The 21,284-nt window shown below is 37.8% G+C and overlaps 1 protein-coding gene across 2 annotated transcripts; it reads left to right on the forward strand.

Moving 5' to 3' along the window:
- The first annotated feature begins 5,932 nt into the window (after positions 1 to 5,932).
- Positions 5,933 to 17,870, forward strand: sim1b (SIM bHLH transcription factor 1b). Of its 2 annotated transcripts, XM_067390781.1 has the most exons (12): positions 5,933 to 6,045; positions 6,234 to 6,576; positions 11,858 to 11,931; positions 12,134 to 12,223; positions 12,298 to 12,406; positions 12,603 to 12,688; positions 12,770 to 12,969; positions 13,132 to 13,238; positions 13,335 to 13,482; positions 14,671 to 14,818; positions 14,909 to 15,242; positions 17,218 to 17,870. In XM_067390781.1, the coding sequence occupies exons 2-12, from the start codon at positions 6,402 to 6,404 to the stop codon at positions 17,730 to 17,732; spliced, it is 1,986 nt and encodes a 661-aa protein (XP_067246882.1). In that variant the 5' UTR covers positions 5,933 to 6,045; positions 6,234 to 6,401; the 3' UTR covers positions 17,733 to 17,870. The 2 variants fall into 2 exon arrangements, with proteins under 2 accessions (XP_067246882.1, XP_067246883.1); XM_067390782.1 differs by lacking the exons at positions 5,933 to 6,045; positions 6,234 to 6,576; positions 11,858 to 11,931 and having other exon boundaries at positions 12,034 to 12,223; positions 12,302 to 12,406.
- Positions 17,871 to 21,284: the final 3,414 nt, after the last annotated feature.

A 21,284-nucleotide genomic window follows, 5' to 3' on the forward strand; every position in this document is an offset into this window, starting at 1 on the left:
TAAATCAGTTCATGTGAGTACAGTGGTTCAATATTAATATTATAAAGTGACGAGAATATTTTTGGTGCGCCAAAAAAAACAAAATAACGACTGGCCGATTTTAAAATACTGCTTCAGGAAGCTTCAGAGCGTTATGAATCTTTTGTGAGTCTTTATCTGCTGTGCGCGTTCATGTGTTTTGAAGGAGGCGTGGCTTTGGAGATGCTCTGAAGGGGTGGGATCTCATGTTTTCAAAGCTAGCTTGCTATTGCTAGCCTCTGCGAAATTGCCTACCCTACCTTTAAAAGTTATCTGGTCTTTAGAACATTAGCACAGTCGTTAGCACAAACTTTTTTTAGTTGGATCGAGGTGTGTGAAACAAAATCAAAATTCAAAATCACGGCCAAAAAAACCCGCAAACTAAAAAAACAACCCGCGGCAAGAAAAATCCACAGGAAAATTGGCAACACTGGTTAGATGGTCATCTGTTTTTTAAATGTTACAACTTGTTTCAGAATGTTCAGAGAACATTCAAAAGCAACGAGAGGAATTATCAAAATGATTGTTTCTTTAACGTTCGCATATTCAAGAAAAACATTTTTAAGACATTTAAAAAAGACGTTTGTCATGCTAATACAGTGAAATGTGTGTGAAGGGTTAAGCCGTGTGTGCGAGTTGTTGAGTGTCAGTTCTGCTCGGTCAGTGTTGTCTGTGGCAGTTATAAATGGACGCGTGAGATATTGATGGATGTGTTTCCGTGCTGTCGGCCGCTCTCATCTCCGGCTGGCTCTCGGCAGACAGCAGCGTAATGAGCTCGGGACTCATCCGTTCCCGCTGACAGCCACTGCGGCCCGTTCAGCCGGTTGGCTCGGGGTTCGCTTCTGTCTGCCCAAAAGACACACTGGCACGTCATATGTGGCTGACTGCACTTTTAGACACAAACAAACACTACACAGCTACAAAATACTCATCAGGAAAATTGGCAGCTTTTAATTATAATGCCCAGAAGAGTCTTCATCTGTCTCTGCCAAACACACACAGAATCGAGAATGTTTGTGGCGCCCTCTGTGGGACAAACAGGTGAATTACAACCATGTTTCTACTACTACATTTTCCATAACTATACAGATAAATGATCATAATAATAAGACAAAGTAGATATAAATGTCATTTCAGTCTCACAGCATACTTTCACGTTTTTAACCAAAATGTCATTTTTGAAACTGACTTTCAAAAACAGTAAACAATGTGCATAAAATGTTATAATAAATAAATAACAATATAAATATTCAGTTATACATTATTTATTTTTATATATTATTATATTTAATAGGCCTAATCGATTTCAATCAATAGTTAATAAAAATGTATATTAATTTAAAGGTAATTCGTTGAGAGTGTACAATCCATTAAAAAAGAAACTGGCTTGCAAGAACAGTAAATAATGTTCAAAAATATATTATAATAAATAAAAAAGAATATTAATATTTTAATAAGTATCATTCAGCTATACGTTATTTACTAAAGCTAAATGTAGACGAGCTTTATAGTCGGTATTGTTTGTGTGTTTCCCTCAAACGGCCACTAGAGGGCGCCGCTGCTGTATGATTCACACTCATCATTATTCATGACGCTGAACTGTTCAAATCACTGCACTGATGAATATTTCTGCCTTTGTCCATACAAGCACCCTTCAATTTTTTTTATTCGTTGCTTATTTCGAATTGCTCAGTCTGACAGCATCCCAGCTAACAAGAAAGTTCTGAAAGTTTTTTTAAAACGTTTTAAACGTTTTTTTCCTTGCTTACACGAACGTTAATGGAGCATCGCATTTTATCGTTCTTCAGACATAATGTGAACGTTACTTTTGAATGTTCTCTGAACGTTCTGAAACAAGTAGAAACATTAAACAAACGTTAGATAAAAACGTTTAAAAATGTTCCATTTTTGTATTATTTATTTATTTGTTTATTTTGTTTTTTGCTAACATTATGATAAAAATATTAAAGACTAGATAATGTTGAAAGAACGTTCTATTAATGTTACTGGAAGAACGTTCGTTCGTAACTTCTGTCATGTTCGCTGGGATGATCTTTATCAGCAGAAGCCGCAGCTCTCTCTCTCTCTCTGTTAATGAGTCTCCTGTATGCCGGGCAGCTCTCTCTGCATCACCAATCATCTGGAGCTCAAACAGGAAATGGCTGTGCGCTGTGACTTCCTGCGGCGCATGCCCTGTGATGACCTCCTGTTTAAAGCGTGTGTGCTGATAAACGCGCTCAGGATGATTTCAGTTCACACCCTCAGACTCACTAATGGAGGAGACACAGGAGAGCCAGCGTGACCCTTCACCTGAATCACACACACACAAACCCGCGCTCACACACACACGACACACTCACACAAACACACACACACTTGTACTCAACATTGCTGTCAAATCGATTAATTGCAGTTAATCGCATCTAACAAAAGTTTGTAAATATACTGTGTGTATATATGTATTCACATTTACACATTAATTATATATATATATATATATATAATATGTACACACACACACACACAAACTTGTTAGATGTGATTAATTGTGATTATCAATTTTACAGCACTAAAAAATGTATTATATTTTATATTATGTTTTATATGTATAAAATAAATAATTTTGTAGTGTGCCTTAAAAATGAGCAAAATAATACATAATCACAATAATTATCAAATATTGAGGGCACCATGTTATGAAATATCACAATTTTTGAGCACAGACTAAAAACTACATTTAAAAAGTTCAGTTTTACTGTCAGAAAAGGACATGATGTCAATGCTGAAGGAATTATATATATATATATATATATATTTATAGTTTTGTCATTCATTTTGAAAATAACAGGGATTTTTTCATGGCGGCCAGAGATGCAAACGAATGTCTAGTTTGAAGAAAAACACATTCAATAGTCACATGATGCACTAAAAAACATGAAGAAAACTGACTGACCACATAAAAGATGGACTCATGCCACAAGCTAAACACCCTGAAACTCCACCCACATTCCCCAAACATCCAATCACACGGTCCCAATGCCGTGACTGACAGCTCCTCCAGACTCTGAAATGAACCATTCAGGAACCACAGAGTTTCTAAACACACAAACAGCTGCGAATGCAACTCAACACAACCTCCCTGAACTCTGAGCGTTAAATAACCAGAGCTCACACACATCACGACACCAGAGCTCCTTCATTTCTGACGTCTAGACACCGACACACACCTGTCCGCACTGAAACAAACCACTGCATTTCATCTACGAGCTCAAATTAATGAGCCGTGAAGAGAAGTGACCACGGTAAAGAAGCTTTAGACATTCACTATAGGCCTTATAGCGCAAATGAAACCGAGATTTGAACTTTAATCTTCAGAGAGACCAAATCTAGCTTTTCATCTCAGTAACATTTTACATTCTCTCTCTTTCCTAGAGCAGCCTTGATGTTGAACTTCAGTGTAATCGGCTGCATGTCTCTCATTTCACCCTCAAAGCCACAGAGAAACTGACACTCGCTTCTCATTTCTCTCTCCGCTCTGTGCTTCAGGGCACATTAATGGTCAATGCATTACCATGGTAACGGTGAGATCTGCAGCCTGAGCGGCTCACAAAGGGTTAACGAGCATCACTGATAATGCTGTGAGGAGACCGGGGCTAGTTGTCACAGGCTTTTTGCAAATGGGGCATGTTGTCACACCATAATGTCAGTCTGCAATTCCATGACTTTGTATTGAAAAATATTTAGCTAACAGATACTCTAATTAATCGATTATATGAAATCAGATTTTGATTATGGAAAACATGCTGGAGACAACATGCATTTGTGTAATTGGATTTTTGACATGATTTTACATTATGTTTCTATACGTGAAGTTCACTCTTAAACACTGGTCTGAAATCAGCAGAAATGCTCCGGAATGGATCACATGATGTGCCTGTAAATGAAAAGACGCACATGTTTCTGTGTTAACCTCGGCGCGTTCTGAGGGGGGTGCGCGCGTTCTCGCCCACCGCACGCGGCCTGCTAATGACACGAGCGTATGCGCGGCCGCGCTCCCATCAAACACACACAGATTAATGTGATGATTAATATGATCGACAGATTATGAGCTGTTTCCACATCTTCAAAACCTCTCCTTTCACACACGCGTGTGATGTGTGCAAAACATCTCGAGCGACAATAAACATATTTATAATTATTATTATTATATTAAATTATGTTTTATGTTAAATTAAATCACCATATGCGGAACCAAATATTTTATTTTTCTCACAAGCGATCATTTTAATTAGGCCTAGCTATAGTTAGTTATAAAAATAAATAACATGATATTAATTAGCCTACAATAAACAAATAGCATATGAATAATTATCAATTTTTCCAGTGTTTGGGTCGTTTTTGTGTTACTCAGATCCTGGGTCAGATGTAAGAGTTATTTATCACGGGGTTTTTGCGCCCTCTTCAGGACAGAGCAGTGCAGCGCTGTCAAATTGGTGCATGACTTGGGTAAAAAGCAGGTTTGTGCACGTTTTATTTTATCTAAAAATTCGTTATTGTTCTGTATATCGTTTATTTTATGCAAAGCAACAAACAGAGGCGTGATGTGAGTCACCTAAACAAGTGTCGCCTGATGCATTGCATAACATTTTACAGAATATAAATCCTTAAGATGTTAAAATGTGTTCTCAGAACTGCAAACTGATTATTTACGGACAGGTTATGGAGTCAGTCACTGCATTTGTCGGCGGTCTGAAGTTATCAGTTCCCCCGCCGAACGCGAGTCATCTCCGGCACGAGATACGCTGACTGATCATTACTTCTAAAAGTTTCATTTTTACTTCTAATATATGAAAGGCAATATGTATAAAAAACGCTATAAAATATGATTGAAAATAAAGGAATTATCATGCAAACCAGTGGTTGTGTGGAGCATTTAAAAAAGGTTAGAGAATTTAAGTTAATCAGTAACATTAATTCATGTATGAAAGAAAAAAATAAGCTAATATTATAGTAAATGCTGGGTTAAATAGATAAACCCAATTCGCTGGGTAAAATGAACCCAACCTGTGTTCTGTCCTATATTTACCCAGCCCTTGGGTTGTTTTTAACCGTGTTTTTTTATGCAGTATTTTTATGCAAGTCAGGTTGCTTTCCAAAAATATCTCAATCATTTCCTGCATGTGAAAACAGTTCTGAGAGGGATTTTGTCATGCACGTCCAGGGAAAAAAGGAAAAGGAAAAGCCTGATGTTTTCCTGTGAAAGTAAAAGGCTTTTGTTGGTGATAAATAGTTCCTGTGAGGTTAAAGTGTGTCAGCGCGAGCGTGATCTGGAGCTGCTGCGCGTGATTTTCTCTCTCTCTCTCTCTCTCAGGATTCATTTCTACAGCCTAAACCAAAACAGCCTGTCCACAATATAATCCTATCTTCTTCTTCTCCTTAGTTTTCTCTATTTCCCCATTTATTTTGAATTCTGACCATTTCAAAAAAGTCTGAAAAATGCATAATTGCACAGAGCAGCTGAAATTCGAACATTTTTAAATCCTAGTGCAGTAAATTTCTATCGTTATTTTGTAAATGAATTGATTGCTTTGCAGACAAAATGTGCATGCGCATAATCTAGATCTAATTCGAATATAGATAGATTACAAAACATTTAAAATTCTAAATTGACAAAGTATAATTAAAACATAAACATACTATGAAATATCGAAACTCTTCATTTTATACACTTGTTTTGTATGAAAGGCTGTAATTGGTCTGTCTGTCGACGCAGATGATTAGAGAGTCCATAAGTTTGTCTTTTCTCACACACTCACGCGCGCGCGCCTTCAGAAGCTCTGACCAATGAGCGCGTGAGTGACGGTAAGACCGGACAGCACGGGACCGTTTCAGACACACACACACACCCGGTACCTGATGATGAACGATCACCGGAGGAGATGCAAGCTGTAGAATAGAATAGAATAGAATAGAATAGAATAGAATAGAATAGAATGTTGTGGAAATATTGATGCCAAACAAAAGCTGGTGAGTAAACGTTAATATTAATATGTTTTTGTGAGCTTTACTGTGGAATAATAATAATATTTTTTAGGCCTATAGCATTTTTTATTATCATAACAGGATGCTAAATGAAATGTTTGGGTGTAGTAACGTCTTGTGTAATTGTGTAGTCTGATAATAAATAAATATATTATCCATCTGCATCTGTTTAGAGTTTTGGCAAACGGAATCACATTCGTAAAGTTTCGCTGCTGTCTGAGGCCTGCGCGGGTCAGATGCGCGTCCACGCGTCTCTTGTACACCTGTCCGGTGAGCTCCGCGTCTCTCCCGCTGGATGTATCGAGACTTTTAAAGGGATTTGAACTCAATTAAACGGCACGATGAAGGAGAAATCGAAGACAGCGGCGAGGACGCGCCGGGAGAAGGAGAACAGCGAGTTCTACGAGCTCGCCAAAATGCTGCCGTTACCGTCCGCGATCACGTCTCAGCTGGACAAAGCGTCCATCATCCGCCTGACCAGCAGCTACCTGAAGATGCGACTGGTGTTCCCGCAAGGTCAGATCACTTCATTAACACTCATTCACTAATTAAGCACGCTGGGGTTACGCGCTGAAAAATAAAGAACCTTTAACATTCCATTCCACAGAAGATGCTTTATTTATAGTGCAAAGAAATATTATTATTATTATTAACACTAAAAAACAAAAATGATCACTGAAAGGTTCTTCTCGTCACACACCCGTTTGGAACATTTATTTTTAAGAGCGCGCAATAATTAATAATAATAAGGATTTTTTTTTCCGCCGCTATATTTCTTAGGCAAAAAGTTCATGATGTTTCAATATCATATCAGAGTCAGAGGAGGAAATGTACATAATAAATTCTTCTGTTTTCTATCAGTTTATATTTTTTATTAGGCCTAAATTATGTGTTTCTGTCTGAGAAACACGCGCTAAAAATATGAACTAGAACGAAATTACTCATTTTCTGTCACTTTAATATATATATATATATATATATATATATATATATATATATTAAAAAAGCGCTATAAACTTGACTTAAAAAACATTGAATGTGGCAGAACAAATTCTATTCTATTCTATTGATTATTACAAAGTGCATTAGGCCTAAACTATAAAACTATTTGCGCTTCAAACCACGTGTTTATAATTACGACAATATATTAAAATATTATGGTAAGAAATGCAATATCAAGCAGCATAACGAGCTAAAAATAACTGGAACATTCAATGCACAAATAAGGTGGACTGGATATATGATATATTTTGTCTTTCAAATCGATTTCAAATAATTGTTCAGATTCGAAATGAATTCGAGTTAAATTATTTTGAGTGTGTTTGAGATGATCGGAAATAAAAATTCTGTGTGTTTAAAGAAAAACAAAGCGGTTTTAATGAGAGACTCGACTTTGAATCACTTTTTTTGTATCTAATTATTTTTAAGAGTGACTGACTGTAAGTCTCGAGGCCTGAATATGATAGATAGATAGATAGATAGATAGATAGATAGATAGATAGATAGATAGATAGATAGATAGATAGATAGATAGATAGATAGATAGATAGATAGATAGATAGATAGGGCTGGTATAAGTGGTGTTTGTGAGAGGATCGAGTTGCTCTGAGGGTCGTCCTCTCGCGGTCACGAGCGTGACTGCGCACCCGCCGCGCTCATTACACCGGGGGCGCGTGCAGACCTGCTGTCTGGACAGCGCGAGCACGAGTCACTTAAGAGCAGATGAATTTATAATTGATGCTCGAGCGGGTGATTTTTTTTCTCTTCTTCTCTGAACGGGCTGAACAGTCTGCATCTGACAGAAACATAATTTTCATTTAATTAAGCAGCTTAATTTACAGCGATGCCAAGAAAAGTAACGTGAAGTGTGATAATTAAAGCAAATTGTTGTTGTTGTTTTTCAGTGTTCGTCACATCATAATGCTGTGTTTACAGTTATCCGAAGCTGTGGAGAATAAATGTTTGATCAGAGATTAAATGAAAACAAACTTTAAAAACTCATATAAACAAAAACACTTCATTTTGTTTCCTGCGGTATTTGAATATTTTTTTCTGTGTCTGTAATCTAATAAAAACAGAATATAAACGTTGCCTTTTCACCTTCATATTCATCAGCTTTGGAATAATGCAAAATAATGCAAACTGAATAAAATCCACTGAAAGCCTATAATTATAGTATTGTTATAGCCTAAAATAATATAATATCATAATAATAAAAATTATAGATTTCTTTGTGTGTGTGTGTGTGTGTGTGTTTATAGGCCTACATGTGTCATATAGTGTCGATGAAGAAATCAAAGTTCAACAATGCATTCTAATATTTTACATAATTTCTTTTCTATTCTAATTTTATTTTTAAACAATCGCATTCTTGTAAAATCTATAATAAGATGATTAATAACTTTGTCCATGTATAGCGCGCGACATTGAAAGCTCGTGAACTGTATTAACATGTCAGTCACGCGGATCCGCGCGTGTTTGCGGCTCATGTCCGTGATTTGCTTTCCTGACGGCACTGTTTGTTCACGAGCTTAGATTCACTCACACCATCGATATGATTACTGTCTCTCACACATGCACGCGCGCGCGCACACACACACACACTATAAGCCAATATATGATCATTTATCATAATAGGTTAAGTGAATGTTATTATAATAACGATACACATTATACAGTTATAGTTAATAATGATAATAATCATCATAATAAAATATTATAAAGGCTATTTTATAACAGATAGCTGAATGAAACTTCTTGAAAAAATGTGTCTTTTTCCACAAATTTTGTAGTATGGAAATTGTTTAATATCAAAGGTACACATCATAGTAATTGTGCAGTTAATTCTCATATTGTATTTTCAGAAAGTTTTGGAATATTTTTCCTCTTCCCCAAATTTGTCACTACCGAAACACAATAATTAATAATTTAATAAGAAGGGTTACATTGACCTATTAAGATTTTGTTCACATCTACCTTGTAAATATATATTTTTTGCTATTTAAAAAAAAGTTAAATCAATAACAATTACAATTTTAACAATATTTCAAGTGTAATTTATGAGATTTGTTGTTTTTTGAATCCAATCTTTCTTTGTAAAACTCATAAAGTTTATCAAACTGATTTCACAGTGAAGAATTCATTAGTTTGAATAAACATTGAATCAAACACTATAATAACATCTGAATTGATCATTCAATATGCTTTATTTTTCACAAAACATCCCATGTTTCGGTCGTGATGTACAGTTTCAGTAGTGACAGTGATGTGTTGGTAGTGACCACATCACATGACACAATTTTACTCACATACTAAAACATATTAAAACACTAATGATTTGCATAACTGTACTAAAATGTTTTTTATTTCCCCCAAATAAATGATAATGTGTTCCCTTTGATCACTACCAAAACAATGATGTCATTACCGAAACAATGACGTCACTACCGAAACAATGATGTCACTACCGAAACAATGATGTCACTACTGAAACAATGATGTCACTACCGAAACAATGATGTCACTACTGAAACAATGATGTCACTACTGAAACAATGATGTCACTACCGAAACAATGATGTCACTACTGAAACAATGATGTCACTACTGAAACAATGATGTCACTACCGAAACAATGATGTCATTACCGAAACAATGATGTCACTACTGAAACAATGATGTCACTACCGAAACAATGATGTCACTACTGAAACAATGATGTCACTACTGAAACAATGATGTCACTACCGAAACAATGATGTCACTACTGAAACAATGATGTCACTACTGAAACAATGATGTCACTACCGAAACAATGATGTCACTACCGAAACAATGATGTCACTACCAAAACAATGATGTCACTACCGAAACAATGATGTCACTACCGAAACAATGATGTCACAACCACAACAATGATGTCACTACCGAAACAATGATGTCACTACCGAAACAATGATGTCACTACCGAAACAATGATGTCACTACCGAAACAATGATGTCACTACCGAAACAATGATGTCACTACCGAAACAATGATGTCACTACCGAAACAATGATGTCACTACTGAAACAATGATGTCACTACCGAAACAATGATGTCACTACTGAAACAATGATGTCACTACTGAAACAATGATGTCACTACCGAAACAATGATGTCACTACTGAAACAATGATGTCACTACTGAAACAATGATGTCACTACCGAAACAATGATGTCACTACTGAAACAATGATGTCACTACTGAAACAATGATGTCACTACCGAAACAATGATGTCATTACCGAAACAATGATGTCACTACTGAAACAATGATGTCACTACCGAAACAATGATGTCACTACTGAAACAATGATGTCACTACTGAAACAATGATGTCACTACCGAAACAATGATGTCACTACTGAAACAATGATGTCACTACTGAAACAATGATGTCACTACCGAAACAATGATGTCACTACCGAAACAATGATGTCACTACCAAAACAATGATGTCACTACCGAAACAATGATGTCACTACCGAAACAATGATGTCACTACTGAAACAATGATGTCACTACCAAAAAACAATGATGTCACTACTGAAACAATGATGTCACTACCGAAACAATGATGTCACTACCGAAACAATGATGTCACTACCAAAAAACAATGATGTCACTACTGAAACAATGATGTCACTACCGAAACAATGATGTCACTATCGAAACAATGATGTCACTACCGAAACAATGATGTCACTACCAAAACAATGATGTCATTACCAAAACAATGATGTCACTACTGAAACAATGATGTCACTACCAAAACAATGATGTCATTACCGAAACAATGACGTCACTACCGAAACAATGATGTCACTACCGAAACAATGATGTCACTACCAAAACAATGATGTCATTACCAAAACAATGATGTCACTACCGAAACAATGATGTCACTACCAAAACAATGATGTCATTACCGAAACAATGACGTCACTACCGAAACAATGATGTCACTACCGAAACAATGATGTCACTACTGAAACAATGATGTCACTACCGAAACAATGACGTCACTACTGAAACAATGATGTCACTACCGAAACAATGATGTCACTACCGAACCTACCGAAACAATGATGTCATTACCAAAACAACTATGTCACTACTGAAACAATGATGTCACTACTGAAACAATGATGTCACTACCGAAACAATGATGTCACTACCGAACCTACCGAAACAATGATGTCACTACCAAAACGTGGTGAAGTTTCGGTAGCGATAATATCTCCTGATCAGAAATGTAGAAGTGTGTTAAAATCAGTCTCAATGACTCAAACACACACTGTTCCGGTAGTGACGTGAAAATGCATTTAAAAAATAAATTTTAAAAATAAAGTATAAAATAAATATATTTTTTAACTTTACTTTATATATATATATATATATATATATATTTGTATTTTTTTATTTTTTTGTTTTTTATTCAATATCATTTCCACAAGTTGAAATGTAGGGGTCAGGATTTGGGACACCTCCCAATTGAAAGTACCCAATAAATGATGATTTTATATATATTAATCTTACTGATATTTTAAATATTTTTGTGGGATTCAATAGATAATAGAAGGATCTTAGTAAACATCTAAAATGTGAATAATTTAAATGTGTTTTTTGCTTGAGGAACAGCAGTTTGCACCAATTCTGTAGCATGCATGTAAGTTGTCTGGAATATAAAGCAAAGTGCACAAACTGCTATATGCGTGGTTATGAATTCATCATGCAGATTGTGTATTTGTGTAGGTTTGGGGGAGGTGTGGGGTCGAGCCAGATCTATAGATAACACCACGCATGAGCTCGGATCTCATTTACTCCAGGTAATAATCAGCAAGATGCTTCAGGTAATATTAAGACTTTTTTATTATTATTATCGTCTTTAATAATTCAGAAATATTGCAGGAAATGTTTTAAATGACAACAACATTACAATGCATGCCTGGTTCTTGTTTAATGACGCTTCTTTGCAGATTGTTCTGTGCTTGTTTCTGTCATGACCCGTGTGATGTTCTCGATCTGCAGACGTTAGACGGGTTTATATTTGTAGTTGCTGCCGACGGAAAGATCATGTACATTTCTGAGACGGCGTCGGTTCATCTGGGACTCTCACAGGTGAAGAACATTCTAACACCAGCGTTTACGCGGCTCACATCTGACAGTAGAATTACAGAAGTCCTTTCACACAGGTAGAATTGACCGGAAACAGTATTTATGAATATGTTCATCCGGCCGACCATGACGAGATGGCCGCGGTTCTGACGCCACAACCGTCATACCACTCGCACTTCGTCCAAGGTAAGACACTACTGTAGAAAAACTGAAATAGCATTTTCTTGTAAAACGTACAAATTTATGGTGATATGGCAAGATGTTTTCCTTCATTTCTTTTCGACTGAAGAAAGAAAGACATGAACATCTGGGATGACATGGAGGAGAGTAAATTATCAGGACATTTTCATTCTGAAGTCAGCTCATATTTTTCTCATTTCAGAGTATGAAGTGGAGCGATCGTTCTTCTTGAGAATGAAGTGTGTTTTGGCTAAGCGTAACGCCGGGCTCACGAGTGGAGGATATAAGGTACAAACCAGAGTTTTATTTTAGTTGCATTCATATTTTTAGGTACATGCCGCATTACTAGAGCTGACCTTTGACCCTCAGGTGATCCACTGCAGCGGCTATCTGAAGATCCGGCCGCTGGGTCTGGACGCGTCTCCGTTCGACGGCTGTTATCAGAACGTGGGTCTGGTGGCGGTGGGACACACGTTACCGCCCAGCGCCGTCACCGAGATCAAACTTCACAGCAACATGTTCATGTTTCGGGCCAGTCTGGATATGAAGCTCATTTTCCTGGACTCAAGGTGGAGTGTGAGCTGTAACAGAGATAACTGATGATTAACACACACTGTGAAAAAGATTTATACAATTTTTCTCCATGCATTTCTCTTCTTCAGTAAATGTATCGTGATTTAAGAATGTTTAGATATTTGCGCTGGAAAACAAGAGTGTTCTGTGCCAATCAGGGTTTCAGAGCTGACAGGATATGAGCCACAGGACCTGATTGAGAAGACCCTGTATCATCACGTGCACAGCTGTGACAGTTTCCACCTGCGCTGCGCTCATCACCTCCGTGAGTCCAGCTGCAGCTCGACACTGATCTTCAGAGCGCAGTAATGCTGTAATGTTTAACGTGTGTGTGTGTGTGTGTGTGTGTGTGTGTGTGTAGTGCTGGTGAAAGGACAGGTCACCACTAAGTATTACCGCTTCTTGTCGAAGCACGGCGGATGGGTTTGGGTTCAGAGTTACGCCACAATCGTGCACAACAGCCGCTCGTCTCGGCCGCACTGCATCGTCAGCGTCAATTACGTCCTCACGTGAGTCCCACACACACACACACACACACAGGTTTGTTTTTCTGAAAATAAATAAATAAATAATAATAATAATATATATATTCAAAAGGTTGAGGTTGGTAAGCATTTTTTAATGTTTTGAAAGAAGTCTCTTCTGCTCACCAAGGCTGTATTTATTTGATCAAAATTGCAGTAAAAACAGTAATATTGTGAAATTATTTATTCATTTTATCCTATTTATTATATGTAATATTTACTAAATAATTTGTATTTTTAAATAATTAAATAATATTTTTATAATCAATCTTTTTTTTTATTATCATCATTATTTTTTTTTTATAATTAATTTAAAACAAATAAATAATGTTATAAATATTTTCTAATTTATAATAATTATTTAATGTTTATATTCAAAAATATTTAATATTTTGAAGATTTTAAAAATATTTTAAGCTGTATTTATTTGATCAAAAATACTTTAAACATATTGTGAAATATTATTACAATATTTTATTCACTATACCTTCTTTATTGTGTTTAATATTTAATAAATAATTAGTCATTTTTATTAAATATTATTATTATAAATATTTAATATTTTGGAGTTGGTAAGATTTTTAAATGTTTTTTAAAGACTAAATACAGTAGAAACTGTGTAATATTACAATTTGAAATAATTGTTTTTTATTATTTATAATAAATTCCATGTATAATGTATAACTTTTATTAATTATTATATTAAATAATATTTAATCAATAATAAATAAATATTTAAAAATAAATATTTATTATATTATAATAATACAGATCATATTTTAAAAATATAATTTATTCCTGATGGCGAAGCCGAATCCTCCGAAAGACTCGTCCGGGCTCTAGTGTTTGATGGTTTACAGTGCGGGTCATTCTGAGGTCATCTGAAACTACAATATCACTGAAAAACCTGCAGCTCATTATACAAACATGATAAGAGCAGAATAAAGGCTGTTGACTGTCTGTCCCGTAAGTTCAGTAGTTCAGATAGAGGCTGCGGGGTCAAAGGTGACGAACACAAAACCACAGGTGTGAAATCAATGAGAGACATTTCACAAGCGCTTCCTTTGTGTGTCAGGATTCATGTTCAGGGTTCAGAGGTGACGATCGGCCCTCTACAGCACACAGTGACATCATCATAATAACGTGTGTGTGTGTGTGTGTGTGTGTGTTTAGGGACACTGAATATAAGGGCCTGCTGCTGTCTCTGGACCAGCTGAACCCCAGTAAACCTGCGTTCCCGTACACCAACCACACCGAGCGCGAGGACAAACCTCAGGTGTCGAACGCCAGGAGTAAGATCTTGGTTTCTCCTTACTCACAGGTATCACATTCACTTCTCGCTCTCGATCACAGACGTAATGTGCGTTTTCCAGGGTTTTCATCCCTCACTCACTTCCTGTTCCGTGTGCAGCAGTTCTCGGCCTTCCAGCCGGATCGCTCGGATTCTGAGCCCGACAGCCAATGGGGCGGCAGTCCTCTGACAGACTCCGCCTCTCCGCAGCGCCTGGATCACGGCGACGCTGACCGACGCTTCCCCGAGGCGGGAGTTTCCCTGTGTTACGGTCTCTCTCAGGCTGACGTGATGCACATGGCCTCACACGCGTGTCCTCCAGCGCACGCGGCGCCGTGTGATCCGGCCGGACGTTACGGCTGGTGGGACGCCACGCGGTCTGTCCCGTCTCTTACTAAAGCGACTCAACACAACGGAGGAGAGTTCGACGGCAGAGCGTTTCCTCATGCTCACGGTGAGCCGTTTAAAAGCTGCAAATGTGTCACATGATCCTTCACAAATCACTCCACTGTGTTGATTTGCTGCTCAGGAAACATTTCTGAGCGAAAACAGCTTCATATTTCAGTGGAAAACATGATATCGATTTTAGGATTCATTTATTGAAATAAAAAATCTTTTGTAGGATTATACTTTTGAGCAAATTAATTTGTCCTTGCTGAATAAAAGTTATTTATTTATTTATTTAAAATCATTTTGACTAATTTTTTAATTTTTTTTTTTTTTAGCAGTACATCAAGTCGACTTTATTTACTTTAATACATGCTTATTGTGGCTATTCTGCAAAAAAAAAATCATAATCTTTCATCAAAACAGCTTTTAAACGTGTTAATTTGGGTAAATTGGCAAGATGGTATTGTTCCCTGGATAAAGTGATTGATATTCATATTTATATTTAAACGTTTTTCAAAATTAGCATTTATTAACAACTTTAATTGTAAACAATTACTTTAATTACTAAACTAATTACTCTAACATGCGGATAATAGACTAAAAATATAAAAACACAAAACTTCATAATCATTTATCAGTGAGTTTGAGCATGCAGATATTCATAAAAACCAATCACACACACACACACACACACACACACACACACACACACACACACACACACACAAGAAGAGCAGTGTGTGTAACACTCTTAAATTAAGTGATGATGTTTGTCAGGAAGGAGGAGGGTCGTCACTCGCTAGTTCTGCTTATTTCAGAACTCAAACACAAATCAATGGAAATATGAAGGAAAATCACTTTTATGACACTGTTCTATCAAGAACATGTGCAGGTCAAACCTCACCCCCTGAAAAGACAAAAGGAGGAAAGTAGATTTTGCATGAAGAAGATTAAGTCTATGGAAGCCCATTTTTGCCACAAAGTCATGATTATGAGATTAAAAAGTTGAAATTGACAAAATGAGAAATTATGAAGTAAAGTTGAAATCATTAAATACTAAGTCATATTTATTAGATTAAAAAAACGGAAATTATGACAAAACTTCAAAATTATGAGATAAAGTCGAAATTATGACAAAGTCATAATTATGAGATACTTAGTCAAGTATGAGATTTCAAAAATTGAAATTTATGACTAAAAAGTCGAAATTATGAGATAAATTTGAAATGATGACATACTAAATCATAATTATGAGATTAAAAAATTAAAATTGACAAAATGTTGAAATTATGAGATACCAAGTCAAAATTATGATATTAAAAATTGCAAAATGGTTGAATTATGACATCATAAAAAGTCATAATTATGGGATTAAAAAATGCAAATTATGACATAAAACATAAAAATTATTAATTATGAAATCGAAATTATGAGATACTAAGTCAATTATGAGATTAAAAAGTCAAAATAATGAGATACTAAATCATAATTGTGAGATTAAAAAACTGAAATTGACAAAATGTTGCAATTATGAGATAAAGTTGAAATACTAAGTCAATTATGAGATTAAAAAGTTAAAATTATGACAAAATTAAAATTATGAGATAAAGTCAAAATTATGACATACTAAATCAATTACAAAATTGAAATTATGAGTATAAAATTCGAAACTGACAAAAAGTCGAAATTTTCAGTCATAATTTTGACTGTTAGTTATTACAAAATTAAAAATTTAAATTATGCCAAAAATTCTAAATTATGAGATAATTGAGCAATTATGAGATAAAAAGTCAATTTTGAGATTTAAAAAACTTATTATTTACAAAAGCATGTTTTTTTTCTTATGTGGCAGAAATGGAGTTTATTATGAAATCTTTTTCCCCCCCCCAATCCTCATTACTTTGATGTGAAATCATGTAGATTTCAGACAGATCGTAGTCGCGCTGGTTACACAGTAACAAGAATCTGAAGAGAATAATGAGAACTCCAAAAAACCCCCGTAACGCTCTGAAACTGAACGATGTGTGTTTCACCGGCAGCTCACTGGGACGACGAGCGCGCGGTCAGTTCTCCGGAAGGAGGAGGAGGGTCGTCGGGTGATTCAGGAGACAGTTGCCATGACAACGGGCCGTTTCACTCGAGCCCGCGGGAGTCCGAGAGGATGGAAACCCTGATCAGAGCCAAACAGGAGCTGATTAAGGTGGAGGACAGTCAGATGAGAGATTACCCCTCTTCCGTCCTGTTTTCCTCCATGGTCTGCCGAGGGCCACCGGGACCCCGCCTCATCCTGAGCCGAGACGACGACCAGGACGGGAGAAGTCCCGCGTCTCTGTCCGGTCTGAGCAGTCCGGGGTCTGCGGGCGACTGTCGGCAGCCGCTGGACAGAGAGGCGCTGGACGGGCTGGTGCGCTCGGGTCGCCTGGAGCCTCCCGACGGAGCCGAGAGCCTGAGAGCTTTTCCCGCTCATTACGATGTGAACTCACACATGCACTTTCAGACGAGCGCCGCACACACACACAACGGCACATCGGTCATTATCAGCAACGGCAGCTGACGGGAAAAACGCTCCTCAACCTTCTCAGCTGGAGAAGAACCGATCGGCTAAAAAAAATCGATGTTAACACGGAAAAAAGAAGGAAAAATCCCTCATCACACCAGTACTGTCAAGAACGTGTGTCGGTCACATCTCAACCCGAAGAAAAGGAATAAATTTTATTCTGCATGAAGAAAATGAAGTCTCAATTCTCATTACTTTGATGCAAAACCAATTCCAGATCACTGGAACTACAGTAATGAGAATTTGATTATTATAATCATAAAATAATCCGCTTCATTTTGTTTGTGCAGAATATAATTTTTGGAAATTTGAAAAACCACGAAATGATCAACACTGTCAACTGAAATTAAGTTTTATATACAATCAATTCAATAAATCCAAAAGCGTGTGTTTACTGAAGTGTTCTCAGGCATTTATATTTGAGCTGAGCATTTGATTGGGATTTTACTGTATGACAAACTCTAACATCAGAGTGTCCTTTGCTTTGATTTCTGCAACTACGACTAGATGCATTTTTACATGCATAAAACGTGTATTTTTCAACTGAAGTCTGTCGTTCTCCGGGATAATAATGTCATGCCGGTGTTTCTGCCCTGTGACGTGAGTATCAGAGCGGCTGAGAAATTACTGCTGTCTGATGTCACGTCCAGATGTTAAACACATTGGAGAATTACTGTGTGTGTGTGTGTGTGTGTGTGTTTTGGGCCTCTCGCCACAAATGCCTCTAAGGCATTCAGATGCATTACAGCTCCAAACCTCTACACACACACTCTCACACACACTTTCATATCTCAAAGATAGTAAACATATAAACACACTGATCAATCCCATAAACAATTAAGTATTAAACTTGATCCAGCAACACACCATAACCATAATCTCCACAAGTTTAGTAATGAATTGTTCAAACATTCTTCATGACATCACAGTATGATATCCAATCAGCTAGAACCTCTCTGATATGCTCCGCCCCTTCAGCGCTGTCTGTCTCCCCTCAACCCCCCGATGGGTTTCCCGTCTCTCTGTGTTTCTTGTTGTGTCTCAGTAAGCGTGGTAATGTATTCTAGCTCAGGTCTGTCTCATGGGAAGATTAATAACTAATTACTACAGGTCACTCAAGCAGATGGGTCTCCAGAGTGTGTGTGTGTGTGTGTGTGACTGAGAGCGACAGAGAGTGTGTGTGAGTGCATATGTGTGTGTGTCTCAGTTGCGACTCTCATGAATTCATGTCTCCAATCTGAGATGTTGCACCATGTACAGGATTCTGTATCGAATGCTGCAGTGCCGTGAGCAACAGATGGCACAACTCACACACATGAGATCCTCCAATAGCAAACCACAACCATCCAATCAATTCCCCACAGACAAAATCAAGCCCCGCCCTACATTTGTTCTTGTTCCAGAAGCCGATTTACTTGGACACAATAGGAGAGGAAAGACCAGCGCAGCTTCCCTTTCATGCCGACTTTAAGAATAAAAATCATATTATCTTTCTAACTTAAGAACAAATAATAAAAAAAAAAGAATCAGCTGTCATGTTCTTCTCATTTCCAGAAACGTAAGTGGCCTAAATCAGCATTAAAAACAACAGATTCTACCCAGCTAACAGGTTACGAACAAATGTTCTTCCAGTAACATTAAAATAATGTTATCTGGGGCCAGTTGTATAAACTTAGTCACTATATTAAGACTGTGTCTTAACAACTAGTTTGACCAACTTGCAGTTAACCAAGGGGTAATCAATGTTATTTTTCCAATTCAAATGACACCAATCTACCTTTTTATGTAACAGACTTGAAAAAATTAGGACCGCTCTTCAAGAAAAACATTACTGTCTTAACTTTTAAGACTAGTCTAAGTGGTTTATGCAACCGGCCCCTGGTCTTTAATAATGATCCCTTTCAAGGGAAATCGATTGATGCTTTGGGAACGCTCTGCGTGATTGCATCGTGAAGCACATGTGAAGTGAGTCCAATGGTGTGACAAGATGTCACATGTCCCCATTTCCCCTCTGTGTCCGTTCTGCCAACCCTGCCACCTCGCATTCTTCCCGCAGTCTCCGGCAAGTTCTTATTTTAGTGTCTGCCCGGAAACATAGCAGCGCTGGGGATGCATCTGAGAAGGGATTTTAGAGCGACCAGTTTGTTCCCTGCTGGTTCGCTGCTTCAGGGCATTGGAGTGATCGCTTGGAAAGCACCAGAGGCCAGTCTCGAGAGACTGGTTCCCTTAGTAGATTATCTGACAGTGTGGAAGCTACTGCCAAATATATCTCGTTGGGTCCTGTGCACAGTCGAAAAGTTGGGGTCTCACCCACCCAGATTTATGGGGGTCCTACCCACAGTGATGGGCCCCGAGCAAGCTCTGGTTATGGAACAAGAGGTAAAAACTTTGTTGGAGAAGGGAGCCATATGTGTTCTTTCTCCCGTTTTCTACAGCCGGTATTTTATCGCTCTGAAGAAAGAAGGATGGGGGGGTTGCATCCCATTTTGGATCTGAGTCATCTAAACCAATCAGTCATGCAGCTCAAGTTTAAAATGTTAACCCTGAGACAAGTAAGGTCACAGATCTGAGGACTGGTTTGTCACGATAGATCTCAAGGATGCATACTTCCATGTAACCATCCTTCCACAACACAGGAAGTTCCTGAGGTTCACTTTTGGGGTGAAGCATACCAAAATCGAGTTCTTCCAGGGCAAGTGCACTTTAACACCCCGCACTTTCACCAAATGCACTGCACCGTTGCATCTACAGGGCATCACATGAAAATGTTGGGGTTGAGGTTAAACACCAAAAAGAGTGTACTTTCTCCAGCACAGAGGACCACTTTTCTAGGCATGGTGTTATGATGCAAGCACGTCTTTCTCCTGCATGCATCGAGTCAATCCTATCAACCGTAAACTGAATAAAGCTAGGCCAGTCACTCACTGTGAAACAGTTTCGGAGAGTGTTTGATGGCAGCAGCGTCCAACGCAATACCTTTTGACCTGTTGTATACGAGAACCCTATAGTGGTGGCTCAGGACCAGCTTATGATTATGTGGAAGAAACCCTGGTTTCTATCCCAAGGTCCCATGTTGGGAGCTCCTTGTTGTCGCAAGATGCTTCCCCTTACAGGTTGGGAAGCGATTCTAGATGGTCGCTCAACTCAAGGCCTGTGGGGACACCATCTCTCCTGGAATATCGCTTGGAAATGTTGGCTGTCCCTCAAGAATTTCCTCCCAGACCTCAGGGACCACCATGTGCTTGTCCAGTCAGACAACACATCAGTGGTCGCCTACATAAATCACCATGGGGCTCGCATCCACTTTGCAAACTGGTGCACCAAATTCTCCTGTAGTCCCAGGGAGACTGCTTAGCCTGCATCCCAGGGCACCAAAATTAGGGAGCAGACATCCTGTCGAGACAGGAGCTGAAGCCCAAGGAATGGAGGCTCAACCTGGAGGTGTTCGGCCAGGCACGAGTGGATCTGTTTGCGTCTCGAGAGATGTCTCACTCTCCACTCTGGTTCTCTCTCATGCATCCAGCTCTTCTTGGATTTGATGCTCTGGTT

Source organism: Chanodichthys erythropterus, chromosome 8 (assembly GCF_024489055.1).
Source record: "Chanodichthys erythropterus isolate Z2021 chromosome 8, ASM2448905v1, whole genome shotgun sequence".
NCBI classification, from domain to species: Eukaryota; Metazoa; Chordata; class Actinopteri; order Cypriniformes; family Xenocyprididae; genus Chanodichthys; species Chanodichthys erythropterus.

What these genes read in the sequence shown, in the direction of transcription:
- sim1b (XM_067390781.1), top strand. Translation starts at nt 6,402, where the DNA reads ATGAAGGAGAAATCGAAGACAGCGGCGAGGACGCGCCGGGAGAAGGAG. An exon ending in TCGGATCTCATTTACTCCAG is followed by an intron (nt 11,932 to 12,133) that starts GTAATAATCAGC and finishes CTCGATCTGCAG; the next exon opens with ACGTTAGACGGGTTTATATT. An exon ending in TCACGAGTGGAGGATATAAG is followed by an intron (nt 12,689 to 12,769) that starts GTACAAACCAGA and finishes TTTGACCCTCAG; the next exon opens with GTGATCCACTGCAGCGGCTA.